We start from the raw sequence: 23211 nt of genomic DNA, 5'->3' as shown, positions 1-23211 counted from the left end.
GCTGAAAAAAAAATTAGGTAGGGTAGGTTTTCTGGTCTTTGCGATGGCTCACATGCTTTTGCAATGGAAATATCCGGGAAAAAAACATCGTACCGAAGTATGCGCGTCCTAGAAATTGGATCATATTCCGTTTCTTGTTGAATTCTCAAATGCGCATAATTATATTTGTAATCCGAAACACTCTTCCCTATTTAATTTTTACTCGACGTTATCACATTCTTCAAACAAACTGTAAATGTACAGTGTGTTTTAATCTTTTCTCTAGAGAAAAGCGCGCGCAAATTATTCCCTACATGAACAACGTCACGTCAAACGCATGGAAAGCGTGCGTGCATTAAATTTCCGTTTAATGTTCCATGGTAAATTTTAACAGAATGATATAGTGAATGATTTGGAATTTGCATTTCCTTAAAATTAATTGCAAATCAAACACACTGTATATTTATCGTTACGGACGTTTAGATAAGTCACTATTGAAACAGTTATTGTACTGTATACTGGTGCAACAGAAAATCCAGACGAAACTGGATTAAGTGTTGGGTGTTGTCAAAACGAATCCCGGAATAAATCCCCTTCGGAAGAAACACCCTTCCCTAAAAACAGCATGGCGGAAGGAACCCCCTTTCACATTTTGCATAAACGGAAGAAACACCCTTTCATAGCGGAACAAACCCCCTTCCAGTTTTCAGACAGGCGGAATAAACCCATTTCATAACTGTTATTCAAACTGTTCGAAAAACATTGACACGTAATTCGATTAACAATTTTCCTGTTTGAAGCAATAATAAACATTTTGTATATTACATGCTCACATTAGTATCACTACATTATATATATATATATATATATATATATAATATGTTAGAGACAAAATATAAACTGTGCAGTGACAATCTTGTGTCAGGCTCGTATGTACCAATAGGGGTCGTCGTCAACCGGGTTTCATGTTTTAGTTGTAAACGTATACCAGGCCTCTTTTATCTACTGAAAAGCATTTAGAAAAACAAAATTATGAAAAAAATAGTGGTTGATGTATAACAACAAAAACACAAATAACACTATTAAAAAGTCTTATAAGCGGTACGTTGATCATATCTTGTGTCAATTTCATAGATCTATATGTGGGCTTTTAATTGCTAATTATATATAAAAAAACAACAACATGAGATTGACATAATTATACACCGAAGTTTGACAGGGAGTTATGTAGGAGTCACGCTGTTGGGCGGTCGGTCGATTGGTTGGTCGGTTAATTGGTTTGTTTGTTTGTCCGAATCAAATGTTTAAAGTTTGTTGAGCGACTTCATTTGTCAAGCTATTGAATCGAAACTTGGAATATGTAACCCCCTTCAAAGTGAAGATGTGCAAGACACTTTTTCATGAGCAGTGATCCACACGTTCTTGAGTTATTTAGCCTTGATAGTAAACCTTTTATGGCAAACGTATACAAATTTCTCCGTTTTTGAAGTGATCTTTTTCCATATTTCTCAAGCGATAGAATTGAAACTTGAAATATGGCAATAACATGAAGTGTATGATGTTCAAGACACAATTTTGTTTGCTGTTTCAAAGTGGTAATATAAAGAAGTAAAACTCCAGCTGCTGGAGCAGTATTGAATTTTCATTTAAAACAATTAGTTGGTCCTTTATTTAAGGCAAGTGACCGATTGCCCAAACAGTACAAAACAGCACAATACAGCACAATACAAGTCATGTTTGTGACAAAGCTGTAGTTTATGTACGTAAAATGCATCACGTAAAACGATCATGAAGTTTAAACTTAATTAGTTTTAACCCAATTCCAAATCATGGAACAATTGTTAAGAGTTTAATGGGCAGATATATTGACTTTAATTTAACATAAATGAAATAATGCATATTGGCACTTTAAACCTGAACGTGTTTTTAAATAAACCTTGTAAAATTCCACTTGCAAATTATCTAATAACCTGTGTACTTACTATATTATGCTTGCAAAAACTGTGTATATTTGTTCTAAATGAGGCACTCCATAAATATATATCAGCACATGTAATTTAATCATGAATAAAACACAATTCTAATATTGGGAGATTAATCTCCAAGTATAAACATGCTTGACATTGATGTCAATAGATGCTACAAAGTTGTTCATTTCTGCATGATTCTACACATCCATGTTCTCAACAAGATATTGTTCCCAAACAGTCGATACTTACAGATAATTCTTACTCACTTTAAGATCAAAACCGTCGGTGGATACCGTAATCCTGACAAATAAACAAAGATGAGAAGCTATTTATCATACGTGATATGGAGAGTCCTCAGGTAATCTACACTAATCGGAGCAAATTATCAGCTACATTTGTTCGAGTGGACAGAAACCAACGCGTTTATCTTGTAATCTAAAAGTGCTCAGTTTAAAAATTATTATAGGGCGGTTAACTGCATTGCTTGTAAAACTTGGTTGACAAATTAAATTGTTGCAAAATTTTGCCCAGATCTTCGACTTCAATCTGAAAAAGCCATATATACATGAACATAATAATCTGCAATTCTGTCGTGTGTGTTTCTTTCCCCATAGTAATACTGTATTCGAATAGTAAAGCTTAATGCGAGTGAAATCGTTTATATTCGAGGGTTAAGATAGCTTACTTATAGCCCTCTACTGCTTGATAACCCAAGCTAAAATAAGTCGTAGCTTGCTGATTCAAGCCGAAATAGGTCACGGTTTGCATGCTTAAATAAACGTAGTACGTTTGAAAAAAGAGTCTTGCTAAACTATAATTAGTACTTATAAAACAAAGTGTCTTTTATTTCATTGAAACGAATTTTGTTTGAAAAACAAATGTGTCTGCTTAAAAGCGCTTGGTGCGATATATATGTTTACTTATTTTTGCGTGTGTACTTAATCGATTAACTCTTAAGGCTTCTAGCGCAATCGCTTGTATAATTCTATCTTTGCAATTAATTATAGCTAATTGTTCGTTATTCTACCGATTACAACGTTTTCAGTAACGTGTTCATCTAAATCATTTTTTTTCATGTATGTTTGGAATTGGATTAAAGGTAGATCCAAAAGTGTGCTTCTGCTCGTTGGCGCTGTTCGGCAAATGTTGCTGTAATTTCACCCGACTAATATTTTAAGTTGTGTCCAAATACATACTTGCTTGAAATTAATTCCTGAGTCAGACAAAAAATGTGATAAAAGTCATAAAACTTATCCTCGGCGGTAAAACAATTTGGCCGCCTGTGAGCAGTTTGTTTGAAAAGTTCCCAAAAACAAGTATGTTATCATTAAGTGTGGGAAATCTTAACTCTGCACAAATGTAAAGACAATTATCCCCATCAAGTGATTTCTACTGATAGCATGTTCTGATTTCTTCGCCAAGCTGTTTGTTTTCACTGCTGATGTGTGCACAATGATTTTATCTTATCTGAGTACACATTGCTCACGAAGACCTTTTGTGACAATATTGTGTGCGTCGTCTGTTCGTTATCATGTACCATATTAACACTTCAGAGCACACATGGATTGCTCAATTTTCACGAAACTTTTTCAGCACATTTGTTGCAATGATATTTTGGACAACGTCACTAGGTCAGATTAAAACAAGGGCTTCTGAAAACTCTAGAAGAAACATGTGTTACACAATCTTCATGGAGCGTACCCAGAACCTGTGTTTTTATGATATATCAGCAGAGTGTTTGGAAACGATTTTTGTTCGTTAAAAACATGGCTATCTGCGGGAGGGGGGTAGCAGCTGTTATAACATGGGTATAGTCAAACCTTGTGACACTCTAGAAGTCTGATGTTTTGCACAATCATTATGAGACTTGCATAGAACCTTTGTTTCAAATGATATATCAGCATAGTTTGAAGACGGCCCTTGTCCTTTTAAAAACATGTCCGCCGTTGGGTAGGGCAGTTTTCTTATGCGGCTATAGTGAAACAAGGAGGTGAGGCAGTTGTTCGAGAACATTTTTTAATGATATCTCGGCTGAGTTTGTAAATGATTCCGATCTGGTTTTTCTTGTTTTGCGTCTGGGAAACCATGTAAACACTTAAAAACACATATCATTTTGTCCAATGATCATTTAACTTGCTCAGAACATTAGTTCTAATGATTTCGAGGTCGAGTATGAAATAAGTTCCGGTCCATTAAAAACACGCTTAGCGGTTCTACTGACCTATTGTGTAGACAGCGATGTTTCAACAAAAGGGATTAACTTGTGCGAAAGCGACTCTGCGGATAATGCAGCGTGTCTGTCAAAATCGTCAATACTATGCGTATCCTTGGAAATTTATGAAATTCTACGCTGGATTATTGTGCAATCGATAATTGCCGGGCGTAAAATCGGATGATTGATAACGATAGCGAAAGTGGCAAATGTGCGGTTATTTTCGGGCACTATTTTTTTCAGAGATCTTTTTTTTTTACGAGACGAAAAAAAGTAGGGTCGGGACCAAAATCGTAGGTAGGGTCGGGTTACCCGAAACACACTTTTTTTGTTTGGCCTAGTTGAAACTTCTATATGTGGTCAGACTCTAACTCTATATATCGCAAAGTGTAAGATATTGCTACTGCAATAAATGATGTAGCCATTATTGACAGATTGGCAAGTGTTCCAAATGGTGATCTTGTAGCCATTGAGGCTCGATATCATAGAAAAAAGGTTGTTTGACTAAATACTACCAGTGTAATACTTATGCATTTTCCGGGCTGACACCCAATAAGGCCACTTCTGAAAACTAAACAATTTCATACACAATAATTGATGAGATAATTAAAAAAAATGAATTTGAGCATTATATTGTTGTTGATAAAAAGGTGTTCTTCTTTCATACATTAAAAAAACGTTTTGTTGAAATTGCTGAATCAGAAGGATGTTCAAATGATGCAAACTCTAATAAAAGTTCCAATTTGAAAAGGTTGTTTGAAAAATTATGGCCAGAGGTATCCTTTATTCATCAGCATAAAAAGCCTGACCTAGTTTGTTCGTCTAGTTTGACTATTAATGATGCTGTCAGAAAGTCAAAGGAGATGGAACAGGTCATTCAAGATGACAATGAGTGTTCTAACGATGAACTACCAGAGTCAGAGGACGACACAGATGAAGCTGTAGTTCATAAGGCGATGGGTATTTTGAGAAGACGAATTATAGAGAATAATCCGAAATTTGAGGACTTCTTTTACGCTCCAGAAGAAATCAAATTGTCAGATCAGAAGCAGTTTGTGGAGCCTCTTCTTTACAAGGCAGTGTGTTGGTTACATGACAAAAATGCTACAAGGAAGCTTCTGAGAGGACCATTACAAGATGTCTAGCTGTTGCTTGTGACCTAACTACACTTGTCACGTAAAACCCATCCCCTAAACACCTGGGCTTAGGGATACACCTCCACAACGAGTTTGGCAGCCGCCATCTGATTGAAGATATGTACTCTTTTGTTTATTCCATCTCATATCCAGATCTTCGGTTATTCTTGACATCAGCAGCCCAACAGAACATTGCATCACACAAAATAACAGACTCTGGTGGTATTGTACCAGACAATATACTACCTAGAGACCAAAGGGGGAAGCTTGTAGTGGCAGTTGCTGATAACTGGAATCTGAATGAGCGAACAGTTGATGGTTAAAGGACGACTCATGCGATGACAAGCATGTTGGTCAGCAGTGCGCCAGCCGAGTCAACATGGATTCCACGACTTCCGAAACCAACAAGTAGGACGTTGACAGTTCCTGGTTTACAGGAGTTGTTTTTCAGTGTTTGTAACTTGAAAACATAATTTGTTATTTGCATCATTTGTATTAGTAAATACAATGTAAAACCTCATAATTTACAACATTTGTAAATAACGTTTATTAGTCTTTATCAAGCACTTATACCTGGTTAGATTTGATTGTTGAATAAATATGATACATGGAACACTGCATAGCTGTTCTTTACATTTGCCTTGATAAGTCTTAAAGTATTTATTAAAGATTAAAAGCAAACTTATTGAACTTGTTGGTTATAATGCCAAATGACTTTCCACGAACCAGGAAAATGGACACATAGCGTATGTAGTCTTGGTTACCATGGTTACCAACACAATTTTAGGCATTTACTTTTGTTTAAAATGAAGCTTGTAAATGTGGCTATATAATTAAAAGGTTAGTTATCACAGCAAATGTAAAGCATTTGAATTAAAAAAGAAAATGATATGTCTATACTCAATTTTGTGTTTATTTTTCCATTTTGACCATGAAATAACCTTGACCTTGACCTTTGGTGACCTTGGTGATCTGTTTGGTAGAAGCCCTATATCAATGGATTACTTCTATCAGATATTAAAGTCAGTACATATAGGTGTTCAATAGACGTATTCAATTCATCTTTATAAGTAATTGAATCATAAAACGGCGGGCATCTTGGACGCCATCTTGGATTTCTAAGCCCTCCAGCACTTTCCAGAAAAACGACATCTTGTTCTGAATTCTACAGACCCTGACGAACATTTTTGTATATTAAACCCTCTGTTTATGAGTTGTGGCCAGTTAGTTGTTATAAAGCTTAACAAATGTGCAGCAATATATCACAATTGATAGCATTAGACAACACACATACCCTGTTAAATTTATTTTATATGGATTGTCAATTATAATTCGAAAAAAAGAAACGTTCACAAAATACAACAGATTGCCAATGGAATTGTTATGCGAACAGTATATAACATAAAATAATATATTATCCCGTATAAATTAGACATACAGATGCTGCTCTATATGTATTACTCAGTAAACTGTTAGCAGTTAACATAGAATTGTACCAAGCCTCGATATTTGTAAAAGACTGTGTATGTTTATATTCCTTTGTCAAAATTTGACTGTCTTAGCAATAAGTATGCAAAATCAAGCAAAGTCCAAAAAGTTTCCAAATATAATGAAAACAAATATGAAAGTTTGTTTTTTCTTTATTGCATTGGTAGTAAAAAACTGGAATGTTTCCTTTGTACACAAATAATGATTGCTCTGACATTTATTTCGTTTCTTGTCGATTAACAACTATCATCTTTAGCTTAGGCTTGGTCATTGAGTGTGTAATTTACTTCAAGGTCAGTGCGACTTAAGTCCTGATGTTTACTCTGCACTTTAACTGCAGAATTATTTTTATTGATACGAGATAACATGCAAGTGCAAGGTTAAGGTTATGTGAGCTGGAGAATTTTGAAATGTATTGCGCAATTCGCAATCGATTTAAGTTTAATGGGACTTTTTCACGTTTTGGTAAATTGGAAAAAATAAAAATAAATGTTTCAGATTCGCAAATTTTTGTTGTAGTTATGATATTTATGTGGAAACAGTAATACGGAACATTTACCATGCTCTAAAATGTGAATGATATATGCATCTTAGACGATTTAAAAACCTAAAAACAACACGAAACGATTGAATAAATTGGAAAGTTCCGTTATATTTTGTGATACTACGAGGATTACATATATTAAGAATAAAATACATCACTCATTGTGTGAGAACGGATGGCCGAATGGTCTAAGCGATAGACTTATACTCCAGGGGTCAGTGGTTCGAGCCCAGTTGAGGGTTACTTTCTTTATTTAATTTGATTTCATTTTTTACTAGAGCTTTTTAGATCCAATGTTTACATTTATCAATATTAAGCATGTAATGACAAACTTTAATACATGCCAAAATCTGTGAAAATTTCCCTTTAATGCTTTTGTTTCAGCTGGCTTCTTATCGTGTATATGAATCAACTTGTAACGGTAACCGGAAAAAAAATTGACGCTGAATCGCATTTCAAAAAATCATTTGTTTCGCGTTCAGGCCTGTACTCAATAAACCGCTGTGCTTAAATATTAGTGTAAGGACGGTTAAAACCAACCATGCAACGACGTATTATGTGGACTTAAAATAAATCTAGCATGTCATGTAACAAATACAGGGCCCTGAAATTATTGATTTGACAAGAAAGCGCTTGTGCACCAACGATAGCAACACAATATTTTGTTATAAACTTTAAATATAAAACTCTTTCTAGTACGAATTAATGTATTCTAGATAAAAAAAACTACTATACTAAAAGTGCGACGTTGTTACTGATCGCTGATGATTTCAATTTGTTACTTACAATATATGTAATAAATCTTATCACTATGAATATCAAACATATTTAGGCTTCGCATGTCATTAATGGGGAACGGAATTATCAGATATCGGGAGTTTTTTTTTGTTGAATTGTAAAATCCTTCGTTTGTAGGACGCTTTCAGTAAATATATATATATATATAACATACATCTAGCTGTGCGTTCAATTTGCATTGCGCCATAAAATGATTTTGTATGCATTGATATCGGTCACTTACTCATTGCTTTGCACCGTTAGCAATTCCACGCGCTGTACAAATAATTCAAATAGTTCAACAGTTGATCTGATTCATATAACTGGTATTCAAGTTTTGAGCTTTGTTTATTATCATATATTATTATTTTATACATGTTGATTGCGTTCAACTATACAAGCTTTCTTTAAAAAAAAATCACAGAAACTGAAGACTGAGCTGACAGATTGTTTAAATGCTGACTGAGCTAACTTCCTGTCGCCATGCAGCTAGAACCTTAATGCCGGCAGTATATAATATGATCCCACACTGGAATCATTCCGCTAGAATGCTGGGATGATATGCTGCTGACTCCATGATGCAATACTGACAGGCTGCTGGGCATCTGATTTTATTCAGCCAGACATATAGGCTGTTGGACAGTATGGTTTAATGCGGATTACACGACATAACGAAGGCACGTTGCTTGACTGCTGACATCAAGCTGACAATTGCCTGCCGGTTGGAGTCCTGACAATCTCCAGGCAGCTGAACTTATGACTTAACGATGACGGCAGGCCAGGACCCAGGATTTCTGATTAACGATACCTTGCTTTACCACTTAAGATTTCATGATTCAATATACCAGAACTCCGTGCGGATGAACTGTTGACTTTATGAGACATTATCGTTTTACTGCCAACATCACAAACATTACATTGGAAGGTACAGATAATCATTATTAAACAAACAAACGCTGATAATCATTAAAACACAATATGACCTTTTAAAAACTACTTCCAGTCTAGGCCAAACTATTCTATATATGTATCAAATGGTAAACCTGATAATTTGCAACTTTTTGTATGCCATATTATACATACGTAATAACATGTCAGACCATGTTCAATCAAAGGGCTTTATAGTGATCTTCTGATCGCAATAATTTCAGCCTTATCTGGTTTTCAAGGCCCATGTCATAAAGTGCTTCCTCTTAAATCGGTGAGACAGAAAGGAATAATCACGCGATTGTCAGCTCGTACGGGGATGATTGGTGCGTAAAGGGATAGTATTGTTCCGTAATGCTATAAATTGTTATAAAAACCGCAATTACATTATCGTTCGTGGAGACTTAGAACAGCATACTTGTTTAATTTACAAAATACACACCATGGATTTTATTATGCAATCATTCACTCCAAAAATCATTCTAAAAATGCTTTTTTAATTAAAACTGTACTTGTCAGTTGCCCTCAAAGAGGCACGTACTGATCCTGTAAAAAGTAAGTTTTCGGAAAACCAAGGTCGTCCGTTCCACTTAAAAGAAAAGAGTATATAAACGAGCCGTTGTATACTTACATAACAGAATTGCATCAGTGTATGAATGATAACTATTCTATTTCAAGATAAGGTAAGTCATTTATATTTTATTTGCACATGTTTAATGTCAATGTTCGAATTAATTCATTTATAGATCATACATTTTATATAAAAACAATACGCACATGTGACGCTATATATTTGCTTGTTCACGGTAAAAATAACAGAATGCATCAATAAATAACAAAAAGGTAATTTAAACTTGTGTGCAATATAAATTCGTATATGAGAGTTCTAAGTCTACATCAATTCATGCTTGAGTTTTTAGAGTCTTTCGCACTTCTTGATAACTAGGCCATGCAAGATAATCGTTTAACAATCGATATTTAACTTCATATATATACTGTATATTAAGTCATAAATTTGGCACGCAAAATTAAATAATGGGTTTTGAAGGTCACAAATCCAAAAGCAAATAGTACGACAACTAATATAATAATGTATCAAGCATGTTCTGTCAGTTTTGCGTTATACAATTAAACGTGAAATTTGAACATAATTTTATTAAATATTGAATTGTATCTGTTGAAATTAATTTTAATTTACTGTAATTATGTCTGTATCGAACCAATTTACTTGTATTTGCGGCATAGTATTAAACATTGGTGACTGTAATATAGATTCTTACATACCATCAGAAAATTGTTATTGTTTATCTCTTGAATAACATAATATGTCTTAAGAATTCATGCATAGCTTAACATGAATAAGCACTATAATGTGTATTATGAAGCATACGCAGGCCAAGATTGATCGAGATGTGACAAATTGAGTCATTTATAAGTATATAATTGTTGTTTAGTGTAAGCACTTGGGTACCGTGCATTGACACGTTTGACACGTGTGATTGTAACATGAGCATTATAATACTGCATTACTGTATTACTTACTTTTACATTTAGCCTCAACATGGAGCGTGGAAGCCTTATTGGGCTGTTACTTGATGTATCCGGTTCCATGAAAGAAAATGCAGTCGGAAGTGTGGAGGAGGAAGGCGAATGGGTCCGATCGTTGTTTCAAGTAAGCACAAATCGTCATTGACATTTGTGGATGAATATATTTAAATAAAGCTTAAGGCACAAATTATAAAGACCCTGTTCAAGTGTGCAGAAGCAATGAGGTTTTCATGGGTTAACACACGGGCTCGACAGAATGTAAATTTACCGTTAATAACTGTATTTTGCCAATTTCTAAAGTTATTGAAATTCATTTGCAAACATAAAAACAGTTTTTCTTGCAGCTTGTACCTTTTATCTTAAGGTATGAGAACAAAGCATTGAAATCAGTGACACAATTTCAAGATGTGTGAAGCATAACCGTGTAGTACAAATCGAATTTTTGAACAAGACCACATGCTTATTAAGTAAAGTAATTCTGATGAATTTCACCTTGCCATAATCAGCATACAAATCTGTCTTGTATGCACAAGTATAACTTCTAAGAAAAATGTTTTTAAACGTTATTTGAAATAAAGCACCACTTATCGTCGTATCCATTAAAGTAAAAAGGGGGAACCCCACAAAGTCACATGATCCTGCTCTCTGTATGTGTGAATCCTATGTGAAATTTGTATGTTTATATTTTTACTTTGAATGCGTAAATTTTACGTAACAAAGCTATGCATACAGTGGGATTATCCTGTTAGTAAGTTAAATAATGAAAAGAAAAGTCCTTTACATGACTTATTCGAACGTGTTTTATTAATACACCTTGTAATTCTTATATCTGCCGATTAGGGGAAAATAAATCTGTGCGAGACCCCTTATTATTGTCATTGTGATATACACGAACCTTTTGAGATCTTAAAATATAAACTGAAAACCACTTTTTTTAATTTGTATATCCCCATTAAGTGATTGCATCATCCATCAATTTGTGTTTCGTTATGTCCCTCCATCCGTCCCAATGTTGTTTGTAGTATATATATCTAAAAGATTTAAAGGGATTTAAATGATACCATGCGGTGATCAATTTTTGGAAACAACAAACTATTGCCAAAACTTCGCGACACAAAGCAAATGTACTAGAGGGGACACACACCAAACAAAAAAACTGCCTTCTGAGTTTCATAATTGTAAACCATGCTAATTTGCATTGTAAGTTAGTTTACGAGCTAATTTCCGAATATTGTTGTCATAACTCAACAGTTAATGCATGTTACCATTTGAAACGTTGCATATGTGTACCTGGATTTGTTTCCAATTATGCCATTAGTACATGTTTAATTGTCGTGAGTTGAGTTACAACTTTGGTTTTTCGTTGTAGGTTATTGACGACGTAATAAAACATGATGTGAATGAAAACAATCGGGTGTTTACTATTGGTTTCGGAGGTCAATCAAATGATGGAACATTCGATATTTTAAAATCTGTTGACAAAGCACAGCAGCAAAAAGAAACACTTGAACAGGGGAGAGGAAACGTCGTTCGAAAGGTGGTAACAACATTTACAGAGGCAACACCATCAGAGATACGAAACGCCATTGAATCAGGAATTGCTCTTATTAAGGATAACTTTAAACTAACAACCGTCAATACTAAAAAGGCAATAGAGAGTGTTCAAACCGCCGCAAAAATTATTCGCGGTACAGTGCAAGGAGCTGAACTGACTGACAGACGAAGAAAGGAACTACTCAATCTTGTAAAACCTTTTATTTATGGTGGAACACCGATCGAGTCTGCTTTGACATCTGCAATGAAAATATTTCAGGATGAAACACGACCAGATGTGAAAAAGGTGATGATTGTCATATCAGATGGAGAGTGGAGTGATACATCACACTTTCCCAAGACGTTTGAAGAATTAGATGTAACAATCGTTTGCTGTTTCGTCAGTCGATCTTCAAATATACGACCAAGACACCTGTTTGATACTGCCGAGATTAACTGGGAATCAGGGGCAAAAAAAATGTTTGAATTGAGTTCAGACATTTCTTCACAGCTGCTACCGAGAACTATGATACTACAGAACGGCTGGTCATTTGATATTGAGAAAAACAAAACAAAACTGTTTGCTCACGTAAACAATCCTGAACATATGCGCGAAATATGTCGACTGGGAAAGAAAATTGCTTGCAATCAAGAATGTCTGTCAGAGTTACTTGTAACTGTGTCTTTGGATATGTATATCAACCAAAGCAACACAGGTGTAACTGCTCCGTATCAAGTAGGCGGAACATGTTATGCCCATGCTTCAGCAACAGCGATCCATTTAACTTTGAAGCGGATTATCGGAAGAGATGGCGGGCACCCATCATTTGAAAGTATTCGTGACGAAATAATTCGTGAAAATGGATATGACGGCGCCAACACATTCGGCGTTCTAAAGAACGTTTGTCCACGGTATCGTCTTCAATGTACTGAAATAAATGGCCATCACGTTTTCAGAGCTATTGTTGCAAAACGAATTATTGTCGCGAAATTTCGCTTGACAGACAGAGAATGGGATGTTTTCAGAGCTTTCTACCTAAAAGAACCCAAAAGAATCCTTTCAAAAAAGGATCTGGACATTCGCCAGCGGTCACATGGAGAACAACCGAAAGGTCATGCAGTCGTCGTGACGAGCTACACAAATGACTTCCTTGTTCTTATGAACTCGTGGGGCGTAAATTGGGCCGATAACGGATTTTTCAGAGTTGAAAGTGCTGATGTCCTTGGTCTTGAGTGTATGGATGTTTACTGGACTGAGTCGGATCTTCTTCCTTCAGAAAGGAACTACTTCAAATTACATGGCTCCGAGGTTGCAAAAACACTGGTTTCAAAGCTTCGCGGATTGCAGATGCAGACATACAAGTGCCCTGTTTGCAGCTTGACGTCACCAATCAATACGTTTAAAGGAACATTATCACGTGCAACATGCCCGCAATGCCACGATGAGTTTAAGTGCAGCGAAGCCGGAAATATTCTTGCTATGAATATATACCTGACTTCAATTGCAACGTCCCATGAAAAAGATATTACTGATTAGCGGCATGGCGTGGTGAACAGCACGGGGCCTTAAGATATAATCGTTCACAACCTTAAAAAGATATATAAATTTTAGTATCTCGAAAACTCCACTTATTAAGTATACCTAAATTTGTTTATTCACCTTAATGATTGAGTGTACATAACAACGTATGCAGTCCGGCAGTTTGTGATAAACTGAAGAAAAAGATATAATTAATGAGTTGAGTTTATATTGATCTTGTTTTGTGGCTGGGTCAGCAGCATAAGGCTGATTATGAGGTTGTGAGGATTTGTCAGATATGGACCACGTCTTTTTAGCGGAGTACGCAGAAATAAACATAATGCGCACGTATGTGTTTATTTATATTTAAAGAAACTGCTTCAGTATAATTGCTCATTTATAAGTTTCACATTGTTCAAACAATTTGCATATCTAGATATCCATCTACTGTCATTTTGCGAACCCACACTCGTTAAATTCTAACATTAATACTGGAAAAATAATCTTGTGCAAATTATGTTTACGTTTTGTATTGTATATTTTTGGAAAAAAACACACTAATTATTTACAATCGATGAGATGTTAACAAGAATTTATCTCCTGATATTTTTTTCTAGAGCTTTATTACAATAATGCAACCACCGTATAATGTACACTGTATATACAGTTTGGACAAAGTTTTGTATTCTAAAGTATTGTTTGTTTCGTATAAATACGATATCATTTAATCCAAGAACCGTGTGTTTTTTTTTGCAACCGAGATTTATAACGTTTGAATTTAAATAGTTCATACATATCAAACTTACTTAGAATATAATCCAAGTTGAGAATAACGCTAATGCAAAGTTATCTTTTTCTTCAAAGGGTTTTTAATTTGTCTTTCACACATGTCGTAGGATTAATTACGTAACAAGAAGACACAATTTTTAATATTGTATTATCAACGCAAAATGAACAGTGTTCCGCGTTTTCTTTGAGACAGAGTATTATTAATATAGTCCATACACGAATCACGTTTGTTGATCAACTGAATAGAATAAAAGCTGTTAATAAATGCGCATAGTTTTGACTAACACACTTTTAAGTCATGACTCTCGCCATTATTGTAAATGACCATTGTCTTGTGTTTGTAAGCTGTTATACATTACGTGGCAATTGTTTTTGGTTTTGCAAGTCTTTAAATCGTGTCGTTTTTTATCACTTCCCAGCAAACATGCACATATGGGTCCCATATGGGCTGTTTCTGGGCAAACCCATATGGGTAAGCCCATATGGGAGTCATTTGGGACCAATATGGGCTAGACCATATGGGAATGCCCACAAGGGTCCCATATAGGTCCCATATTATTGCGCTATCGGGAAAAATATGTAAACTTGTATTTATTTGATTAAAAACTCATTTCTTAAAACGTATGTAGGACTAACTTGATCTAAACTGCTAATATTCTACCCAGAAATAGAAAATCAATGCATAAGCAAATAATATGCGGCCCATATGGGTCCCATACGGGTCCCATATGGGAGTCATTTGGGAGCTATATGGGCTTGCCCATGTGGCAATGGCGATAAGGGTCCCATATAGGTCCCATATTATTGCGCTATCACGAAAAAGATGTAAACTTGTTTTTATTTGATTAAAAACTCATTTCTTAAAACGTATGCTGGACTAACTTGATCTAAACTGCTAATATTTTACCCAAAAATAGAAAATCAATGGATAAGCAAATAATATGCAGTCCATATAGGTCCCATATGGGTCCCATTTGGGCCGCCCAACAAAGGACAAAATCAGTTACCGGGCTGTTTCTGGGCAAACCCATATGGGTAAGCCCAAATGGGAGTCATTTGGGACCTATATGGGTTAGCCCATATGGGAATGCTCTTAAGGGTCCCATATAGGTCCCATATTATTGCGCTATCAGGAAAAAGATATAAACTTTTATTTATTTGATTAAAAACTAATTTTTTAAAACGTATTTATGACAAACTTGATCTCAACTGCTAATATTTTACCCAAAAATAGAAAATCAATGCATAAGCAAATAATATGCAGCCCATATGGGTCCCATACGGGTCCCATTTGGGCCGCCCAACAAAGGACAAAATCAGCTATCGGGCGCACATTTTTTTGAAAATTCTGTTTTTGATATGGCTTTGTTTCAAATAATGTATATACTATGATTAATATGAAGTCATTTTCAAGAGATCATTTTAATTTAAATAATCGCGCAGAAAAATAAAGTATTTAAATAATATGCGCATGCGCAGATGTTAATTCCGCCTCGCGAAAACATCCAAAACAAAACACTCAAAACGGTAATTTGTTAAATTGTGATATTATACACGTAATTATATATTTCTTTTGAAATCAGATATATATTGCTGATCACGCATTATTTATTTATCTGTTACTTCAATGAATGCCTGTGCGTTTAATAATTTAAAGTGCAAATTATTAGAATCCTTCATCGCTTTGCCTTTGTCATGTATTTTCGCGACGTAAGTCGTAACGTTCGTTTGTCGCCATAGATCAATCTTTTAGTTAAACTGCTTAATTCAACTTGATTCTGCCTAAAATTCACTACAAACTATTTATAACAGACAGGCGCATGCCTGAAAAAATGGAACACTAAATTAGTAATCATGCTAATGCTAATAAATCTTACTTATCTTATACTATACATTGATAATCCAATTTAAACGTATAATATAATGTTTTTTTTTATAGGTCTTTGATTACTTGCACGCAAGCCAAGGTTGTCTGCCTGTTGACAAATTTTAATGATTATTGAAACACATATTTGCAGAATATTAAAAAAGTCTGTGTATTAAGAAATAATTAAATTCGTAATGTTTATTGTACAAATTTATTTCAGAAAATAAAATATTCACCACCACCTGGTTTGCCAACATCGTCTTTACAAGGAATGTCCAGCAGTGCATGACAGAGGCCGGTCACTCCCATTAAGTCCAGCTGAAGAGCCTTCCCAGTTCATAGGACAAAGTAACTAATTTTTGTGCTTGAAACTTTAACTTAAAATAATTTCAGTTTTGGAACTACTGCTTATAAAATGATAGTTAATTACATAAATAATTGATGTAAACAGATAATCCAACTGAAAAAATATAAAATACACAGTCATTTAGTGATCTATAATAATACATACTTCTACTAATAAAAGAAACAAATTGACGTTGACGGGCATATAGGTGCAAGTTGCTATAATCAGCCCTAGCTGTACAACAGCTGTTGGGACAAATCGGGCCCGCTGCTGTTATATCGGCACACATCCGATATAATTATATAAGACCCAGCTGTGATATATATTATTGTCAACATAATTTTAGGTACAGTTTTTTTTACTCTGTCTTCAGATGCAGTTACACAGATTTTAACGGTGTTGGAAACAATGAGAGACGAGAACAGGGAAATGAAGCGGATGCTGCATCGGCTCTTGGCTAGGTCAGCTACTGATGACGAGCCAATGCAACTGTCATCAGTCTTCCAATTGGAACATTTGAGCAAATAGATGAGTTTGAAGAGCATCTTGGTGATGAAGCTACGATCCATCTTTTCTAGGACTGCTGCATAGTTCAAGCTTTTTTATCAAATATATTAAGCAATGTTGTAAATGTAATTGACAGTTCTTTCTCCATTGATCCTAAACCATTCCTTTAAGGATCATTTTCTAAGAAAGCATACATTCTTTTTTATCTGGAAATGAAATGGTATATATTCCTTTGCAAAAGAAGAAACAGCATTTCAGTTTTTGAAGGTTTTAAAAGACATATTTATATATATATATATATATCATGTGCAATTACGAAAAACACTAGAATGTATGAAGATATCAAAGATAATAATATGGACTTGTTCTCGAAATAGGATTTGCCATTTATTTGAGTTTTTGGATTTTTCTGCAGGGTTTTTAATTTCTAGTTTATAAAATATTTTGTTTAGTCTTGCAAGTATGTTTTCTACAAATGTTCTTTGAGTACATGGTGTGTTATTTGTATTGGTTAAAGATTTAATATGCATGGGTATGCTTTTGAGTAATGTGTAGTACATCAGGAAAATACTTGAAGGTATTCTGTATATGTAATATATATTTTATATCAAAATAATAGGAGTCCTTAATTCTATAGTTGTATAACTGGTCAACATATATAATGTTATAGAAAAACGTCGTATTGTTTGAAGTTATGTCTTTATTGTTCCATAAAATAGTTCAACTGTTGGTTTGGGTTTATAGATTATGAGTAACATTACTCCATGCGGATAGAACATTAGATAGAAACATGTTTTCGTTAGCAACTTCATGTAAAATATTTTTGCTGATGTTACATTCAAAAAGTTAGGAATCACCATATTATTTTAGAATTCTCTGGTAGAATAGTTAACGTGGGATCCTCCTGCTATTTATGTATGTATCCATGTATATGTGTGTAATACTTTATGTGAATAAAAGTTGAGAGTACTTTAATAAATTTTTAAGTCTTTTAACAAAAACCTTGTATTTCTTGCAGGATAATGCTATTTAGCTCTTGAACCCTTTGATATCGCTCTGTTCCAGCAAGAAGAAATAGATAAAACATTTAAAAAATGAAATTGGAAGTACATGTACAAGAATCTTTTGTCTGATGTTCAATTTAACACAGTATTTCATGTTTGCAGCCTACATATTATTTCTAACATAACCTGAATTTCCATTAATGCGTTGTCCAAAATTTTACAGGCTCTGTGTACCCATATTGAATACAATGCCACCAGTTTGTAGCCCATATTAAGTACAATGCTGCCTGTATGTAGCCCATATTGAGTAAAAGGGCTACCCGTATGTAGCCCATATTGAGTAAAAGGGCTGCCTGTATGTAGCCCATATTGAGTAAAAGGGATGCCCATGTTGGACCTATATGGGTCCCATGTGGGCACCTATATGGGCCCCATGTGGGCTGCCAACATGGGACCCAGATGGGTATTGCAACCGGGCTCCACATGGGTCCTATCTGGGCTGCCCCATATACTTTCATGGGGCAGCCCAGATGGGACCCATTTGGAGCCCGGTTGCACTTCCCATCTGGGTCCCATGTTGGCAGCCCACATGGGGCCCATATAGGTGCCCACATGGGACCCATATGGGTCCCATATAGATTGTTTGCTGGGTTCCCATGTAATATAACCATTACGAATATTTTTAACTTACACATGTGTAATATACTGTTAAAGCGTTTTCATTGGCTTAGTTTTCGTTCGATTGACCAGCCGCATTTTGTTATTTTGCTGAAATGACGTTGCAACGTCTAATGACGTAACGAAATGTAAACAACATTTGGGATTTATCATGATGTTTGTGTAAATATTTATTTAATTTGCTCATTTAAAAGCATGTGATAAAAAGATCTGACACTCGTTGTCATTTCATACCATATTTTATTAAACTCGTCTAGGAAATTCGTTATTAAGCTCGCCAAAGACTCGCATAATTACTAACAAAATTCCTGGGGACCGTTTCAATAAGCTCTCGTAAGTATGTTACGACTCGTAAACCAGTTGCGATTATCGCAACTTGCCATTTTGCGTTTCAATAAACTTTCGCAACTTACGATATCGTGGAATTCTCTCGTAAGTCTACGAGACGTAAGAAGCAGTCGTAGTTACGTCGAAAACAAAATGGACGCCGCGTATGTTGTGCATATAGACGCCGAATAAGAAGCTTTTGGCTCCGTCTTTTTATCGACGACAATACAGAGGAAGTAAACATGTTGTTTTTTATCCCTTGATTACTTTTTGCAAAATATTTAACGTTGGAATCAATATGTCAGTTAATACTGCCCTTTGTTTATATTCGATAAGGATGAATAAATCAAAATAAATTGCAATTTATCATACGTGAAAACCCTACGTGTTTATTATGTGTGTGGTTCAATTATATTGTTCAACAGCAGTTGAAGTATATGCGCTTTCCGCCGCTCAAATTATTGTGCAATGATTAATTTTGCTGTAAGCTTTTATCTCCATTGCATGTGATTTCGGAAGTTTTTTTGTTCGGATAAGTACTCAATGGAGCCTTGTTTTTTATTGGTAAATGTTTGTTATCAAGGCGTTACAACTCGTTACAATCTATTCCTTTTCTTTGTAGTATGTTTATTTAATATTCTGTCAGAACGATACATGCATTGCTAAATTATGTTGGATTGTAAAATGTGCCCAGTTAGGCAACTGTTAGCCTACATGTGTATCAAACCTTCAACCACAAAACACCAAAGTGATGATCATCATGAAATAACAAATCAGTTACTGAGTTATCAAAATATCTTGTTGTTCTTGAACACACATACACAACAGTAACATATTATAGTATTTTCATTACATTAGAAGACTAGTATTATTCACTTTTTCATATTGTACTACACCAACAGGTACTCATCACTGACATCATTTAAAGATTTTTGGCCAAAGGAAACATCTATTCCAAGCTGGCAGATCTTCATGGAATCAGCAGATCATCTTTCATTATTTGACACGCCTTCACGAGTTCAATCAGCAAACATATGATCAGTAAATGTCTTTATTTCTATAATCAATTACTCAATCATGATTTTAAACTGTTGTAGAAAAAATGTTATTTATTTAAATACATCATGTCTTAAATATAGGATCTGGCACGAGTTGTCATATCATACCATATTTCATTAAACGAGTTAAGGAATTGTGTAAGTAAACGAGCCTTTGGCGAGCTTACCAATGAATTTCCTGGACGAGTTTAATAAAATATGGTACATGTATGATATGACAACAAGTGTGAGATCTTTTTTATCACATGCTTTTAAATGAGCAAATTAAATAAATATTAACGCAAACATAATGATAAATCCCAAATGTTGTTTACATTTCGTGGCATCATTTGACGTTGCTACGTCATTTCGGTGAAATAACAAAATGCGATTGGTCAATAAACGAAAACTAAGCCAATGAAAACGCTTAAAAAGTATATTACACATGTGTAACAGGGTATAGCATGTGATAAAATCTCATATAGATTTTGGGTCAAATAATTAAAGTTAAAATTATTTTTCATTTTACAGGGATGGTTCAATCATAATTTATTTACTTTTCATCTTTTTTTATTCCTCATTTGTTTTTTTTATTTGATACATAAACTATATGTGAATAAAAAATCAATAGATGATGAAAACTTGAGCACAGTTTATCAATGAAAATTTAAACACAGTTAATCAAATCATGCATATAAATGCTTTATCATGTACTGTTAATTTTAAACACATGATACATTCCATAGGTTTCCAGTCCGTGTACAACAACAAACTTGCATGAAGGTTGGATTCTGCCACAAGGCCCGGGTGCAGTGGATGGGACTCTCATACCCATAATACTGAATACGTTATATTACACACATGCAGTTGAACACAGCAGGAACTCTTGAAGAAAAAAATGTGTATTTTTTTTATTCGAACTTAAATGTAAAATATATATTTAATTTCAGCTCGACTATACCTTGAATGATAAGCTGTGTATAAAATTATGGTAAACATGCAACATCCTTATATCACTGTTTCTATTACATATTTTCATTAAAAGCACTTATGTATTCAGGGTCATTATGTCATTGTGAGGTCACTGACCAAGTTGTTTATCTCTGACCTGCATTTAGCTTAATAATGCCCCTTTTGTACTTAAAATGTTCCACTTAAATTGTGTGTACAGCTACTCCATATCCCTATATTTTCCACAGATAATCCTTCACATATGTCGTCAGATTTTTTAAAAATCATATAAATAATATTTCTTTGGGTCATTGTTATAACCACTACAAATATTTACTGTTGTTGTGAATAAAGTTGTTAAAACTGTTTAAACTCGATGTTGCGTTAGTGAATCTTTAAGAGAAGAAGCTTCTTGAATAATGTCACTTTAGCTTCTTACTTCACAATCTTTTTATTCAACATGTAATTAAATACACTTTAAATTATAAAGTGGATTGCAATACAGAGAACGCAGAAGAAGCGCTTACATTTGTACTTAAAAAGAATGATGTTTGAAGTTGTCAGCATTTTCATGGTGAACATTTTGATTGTATGGCCCCAATGGAAAAAATACTTTGTTACTAATTTAAATTTTAGCAATTAAACACCTAATAATGCTTTTAAGAATGAGTTATTTTGTTTCTAAAGTAAAAATATGTCCTAACCTAGAAAAGATACACTTTAAACATTTTATAAATTGAAAAGATGTACTTAAAACTCCACTGTCTAAGAAAAAGTGGATTATTTATTTTAAAAAAAGAAAAATACACTTCCGAATTTAAAGAACATGAAAAAAGGCTTCATCTGTTTCTAATTAATTAATGCAATAAAGTGTACTCTTTGGAAAATGCAGAGATTAGCTTAAACAAGTGCAGATAAAATGCCATTTTTTAAGAGCATTTTGGTAAAAAGCACATTTCATTTTCAGAAGGGTTACTGCTGATGCAGATATTAGAAACAATGATAGGACACCATTTGAGATTCCAGTATTTCTTCATTATTCTAGGAACACACTGTTATGTGAAGTTGGAATAAGACTTCAATTTGGGAATAAATAGTGTTTTTTCAACACTGAAGTACATGCAGTTGAACCTGTTATTAATTTGTACAAAATATAAGTAAAATAGACACTATTGCATATATAATTGTATCATTTTAATTGATTTCACTGGGTGTTTAATTTATTTTTTTCTTAAATCCAAAAAAAAATGAAACCCTGTGGATGTGTGCCTGCACACAGTTTAAAAATACAATGAAAATAATAAAAATACCATCACCGTTAAACATTAGAAAAGTACAAATAATACAAAAGTATACACAGTATTTAACAAAAATACATTCAGAGCATGAAATGAATTTGTATATGCAAGTATCTATTTTACTAATAATTTTGTCAAATAAATAAACACAATAGGAAAAAAAGCACATTATAATTGTTGAACATATGTTATATTCCAACTTCACATAGTGTCACTGTGTATAATTTAACATTACAGTTTTATATTGAACTTGATGGGTAGCTATATTTTGAAATACTAGTAATAGCAATACAAAATGCATTTTGTCAACCATAAGTAAACCATTTTAGGACTACTGCTCATAAATAGGCGTTGGTACATGTATGTATATGAAAATGTAATTAATGCAAATTTAATACACTTGTGTGTACTTTTTCAGTTTTGTTTATTCCAAAAAGTTAATTAAATTATTTGAAAATATACTTAAAACACAATTAAAATGCACTTATGGTTACCTATTTATTTTCTGATGAAGTGCATTTTTCACAAGGAGAAATAAATTTTTTAATACACAAAAATGAATGTATGCAGGAAACATGCAGGAAAAACAAGAAATGTGTTTGTCGGAAACACTATGTCCCCTTCTGCGCCACTTTGATTTTTATATAGTCGCTGCTTCGTCTCTCCGTCCGTCCGTGTACAATTTTTGTCCGGGCTATTTCTCAGCAACTAATGACCGGAATTCAATGAAACTTTATGGGAAGCTTCACTACCAAGAGGAGATGTGCATATTAT

At 34.1% G+C, this 23211-nt stretch overlaps 1 protein-coding gene across 2 annotated transcripts; it reads left to right on the top strand.

Annotated features, from left to right (window-relative positions):
* The first annotated feature begins 9148 nt into the window (after positions 1-9148).
* LOC127838817 (uncharacterized) lies at positions 9149-21511 on the top strand. 2 transcript variants are annotated; one of them, XR_008029974.1, is made up of 4 exons: positions 9149-9716; positions 10588-10705; positions 11951-13981; positions 20935-21511. XR_008029974.1 is itself a non-coding variant. In XM_052366817.1 (3 exons), the coding sequence occupies exons 2-3, from the start codon at positions 10595-10597 to the stop codon at positions 13649-13651; spliced, it is 1812 nt and encodes a 603-aa protein (XP_052222777.1). In that variant the 5' UTR covers positions 9149-9716; positions 10588-10594; the 3' UTR covers positions 13652-14150. The 2 variants fall into 2 exon arrangements, 1 of the variants encoding a protein (XP_052222777.1); XM_052366817.1 differs by lacking the exon at positions 20935-21511 and having other exon boundaries at positions 11951-14150.
* Positions 21512-23211: the final 1700 nt, after the last annotated feature.

Source organism: Dreissena polymorpha, chromosome 7 (genome assembly GCF_020536995.1).
Source record: "Dreissena polymorpha isolate Duluth1 chromosome 7, UMN_Dpol_1.0, whole genome shotgun sequence".
Lineage (NCBI taxonomy): Eukaryota > Metazoa > Mollusca > Bivalvia > Myida > Dreissenidae > Dreissena > Dreissena polymorpha.
Note: the sequence above shows the minus strand (reverse complement) of the source record. Positions and strands in the feature narration are given on the sequence as shown.

What these genes read in the sequence shown, in the direction of transcription:
- LOC127838817 (XM_052366817.1), top strand. Translation starts at nt 10,595, where the DNA reads ATGGAGCGTGGAAGCCTTATTGGGCTGTTACTTGATGTATCCGGTTCC. An exon ending in GGGTCCGATCGTTGTTTCAA is followed by an intron (nt 10,706 to 11,950) that starts GTAAGCACAAAT and finishes TTTTCGTTGTAG; the next exon opens with GTTATTGACGACGTAATAAA.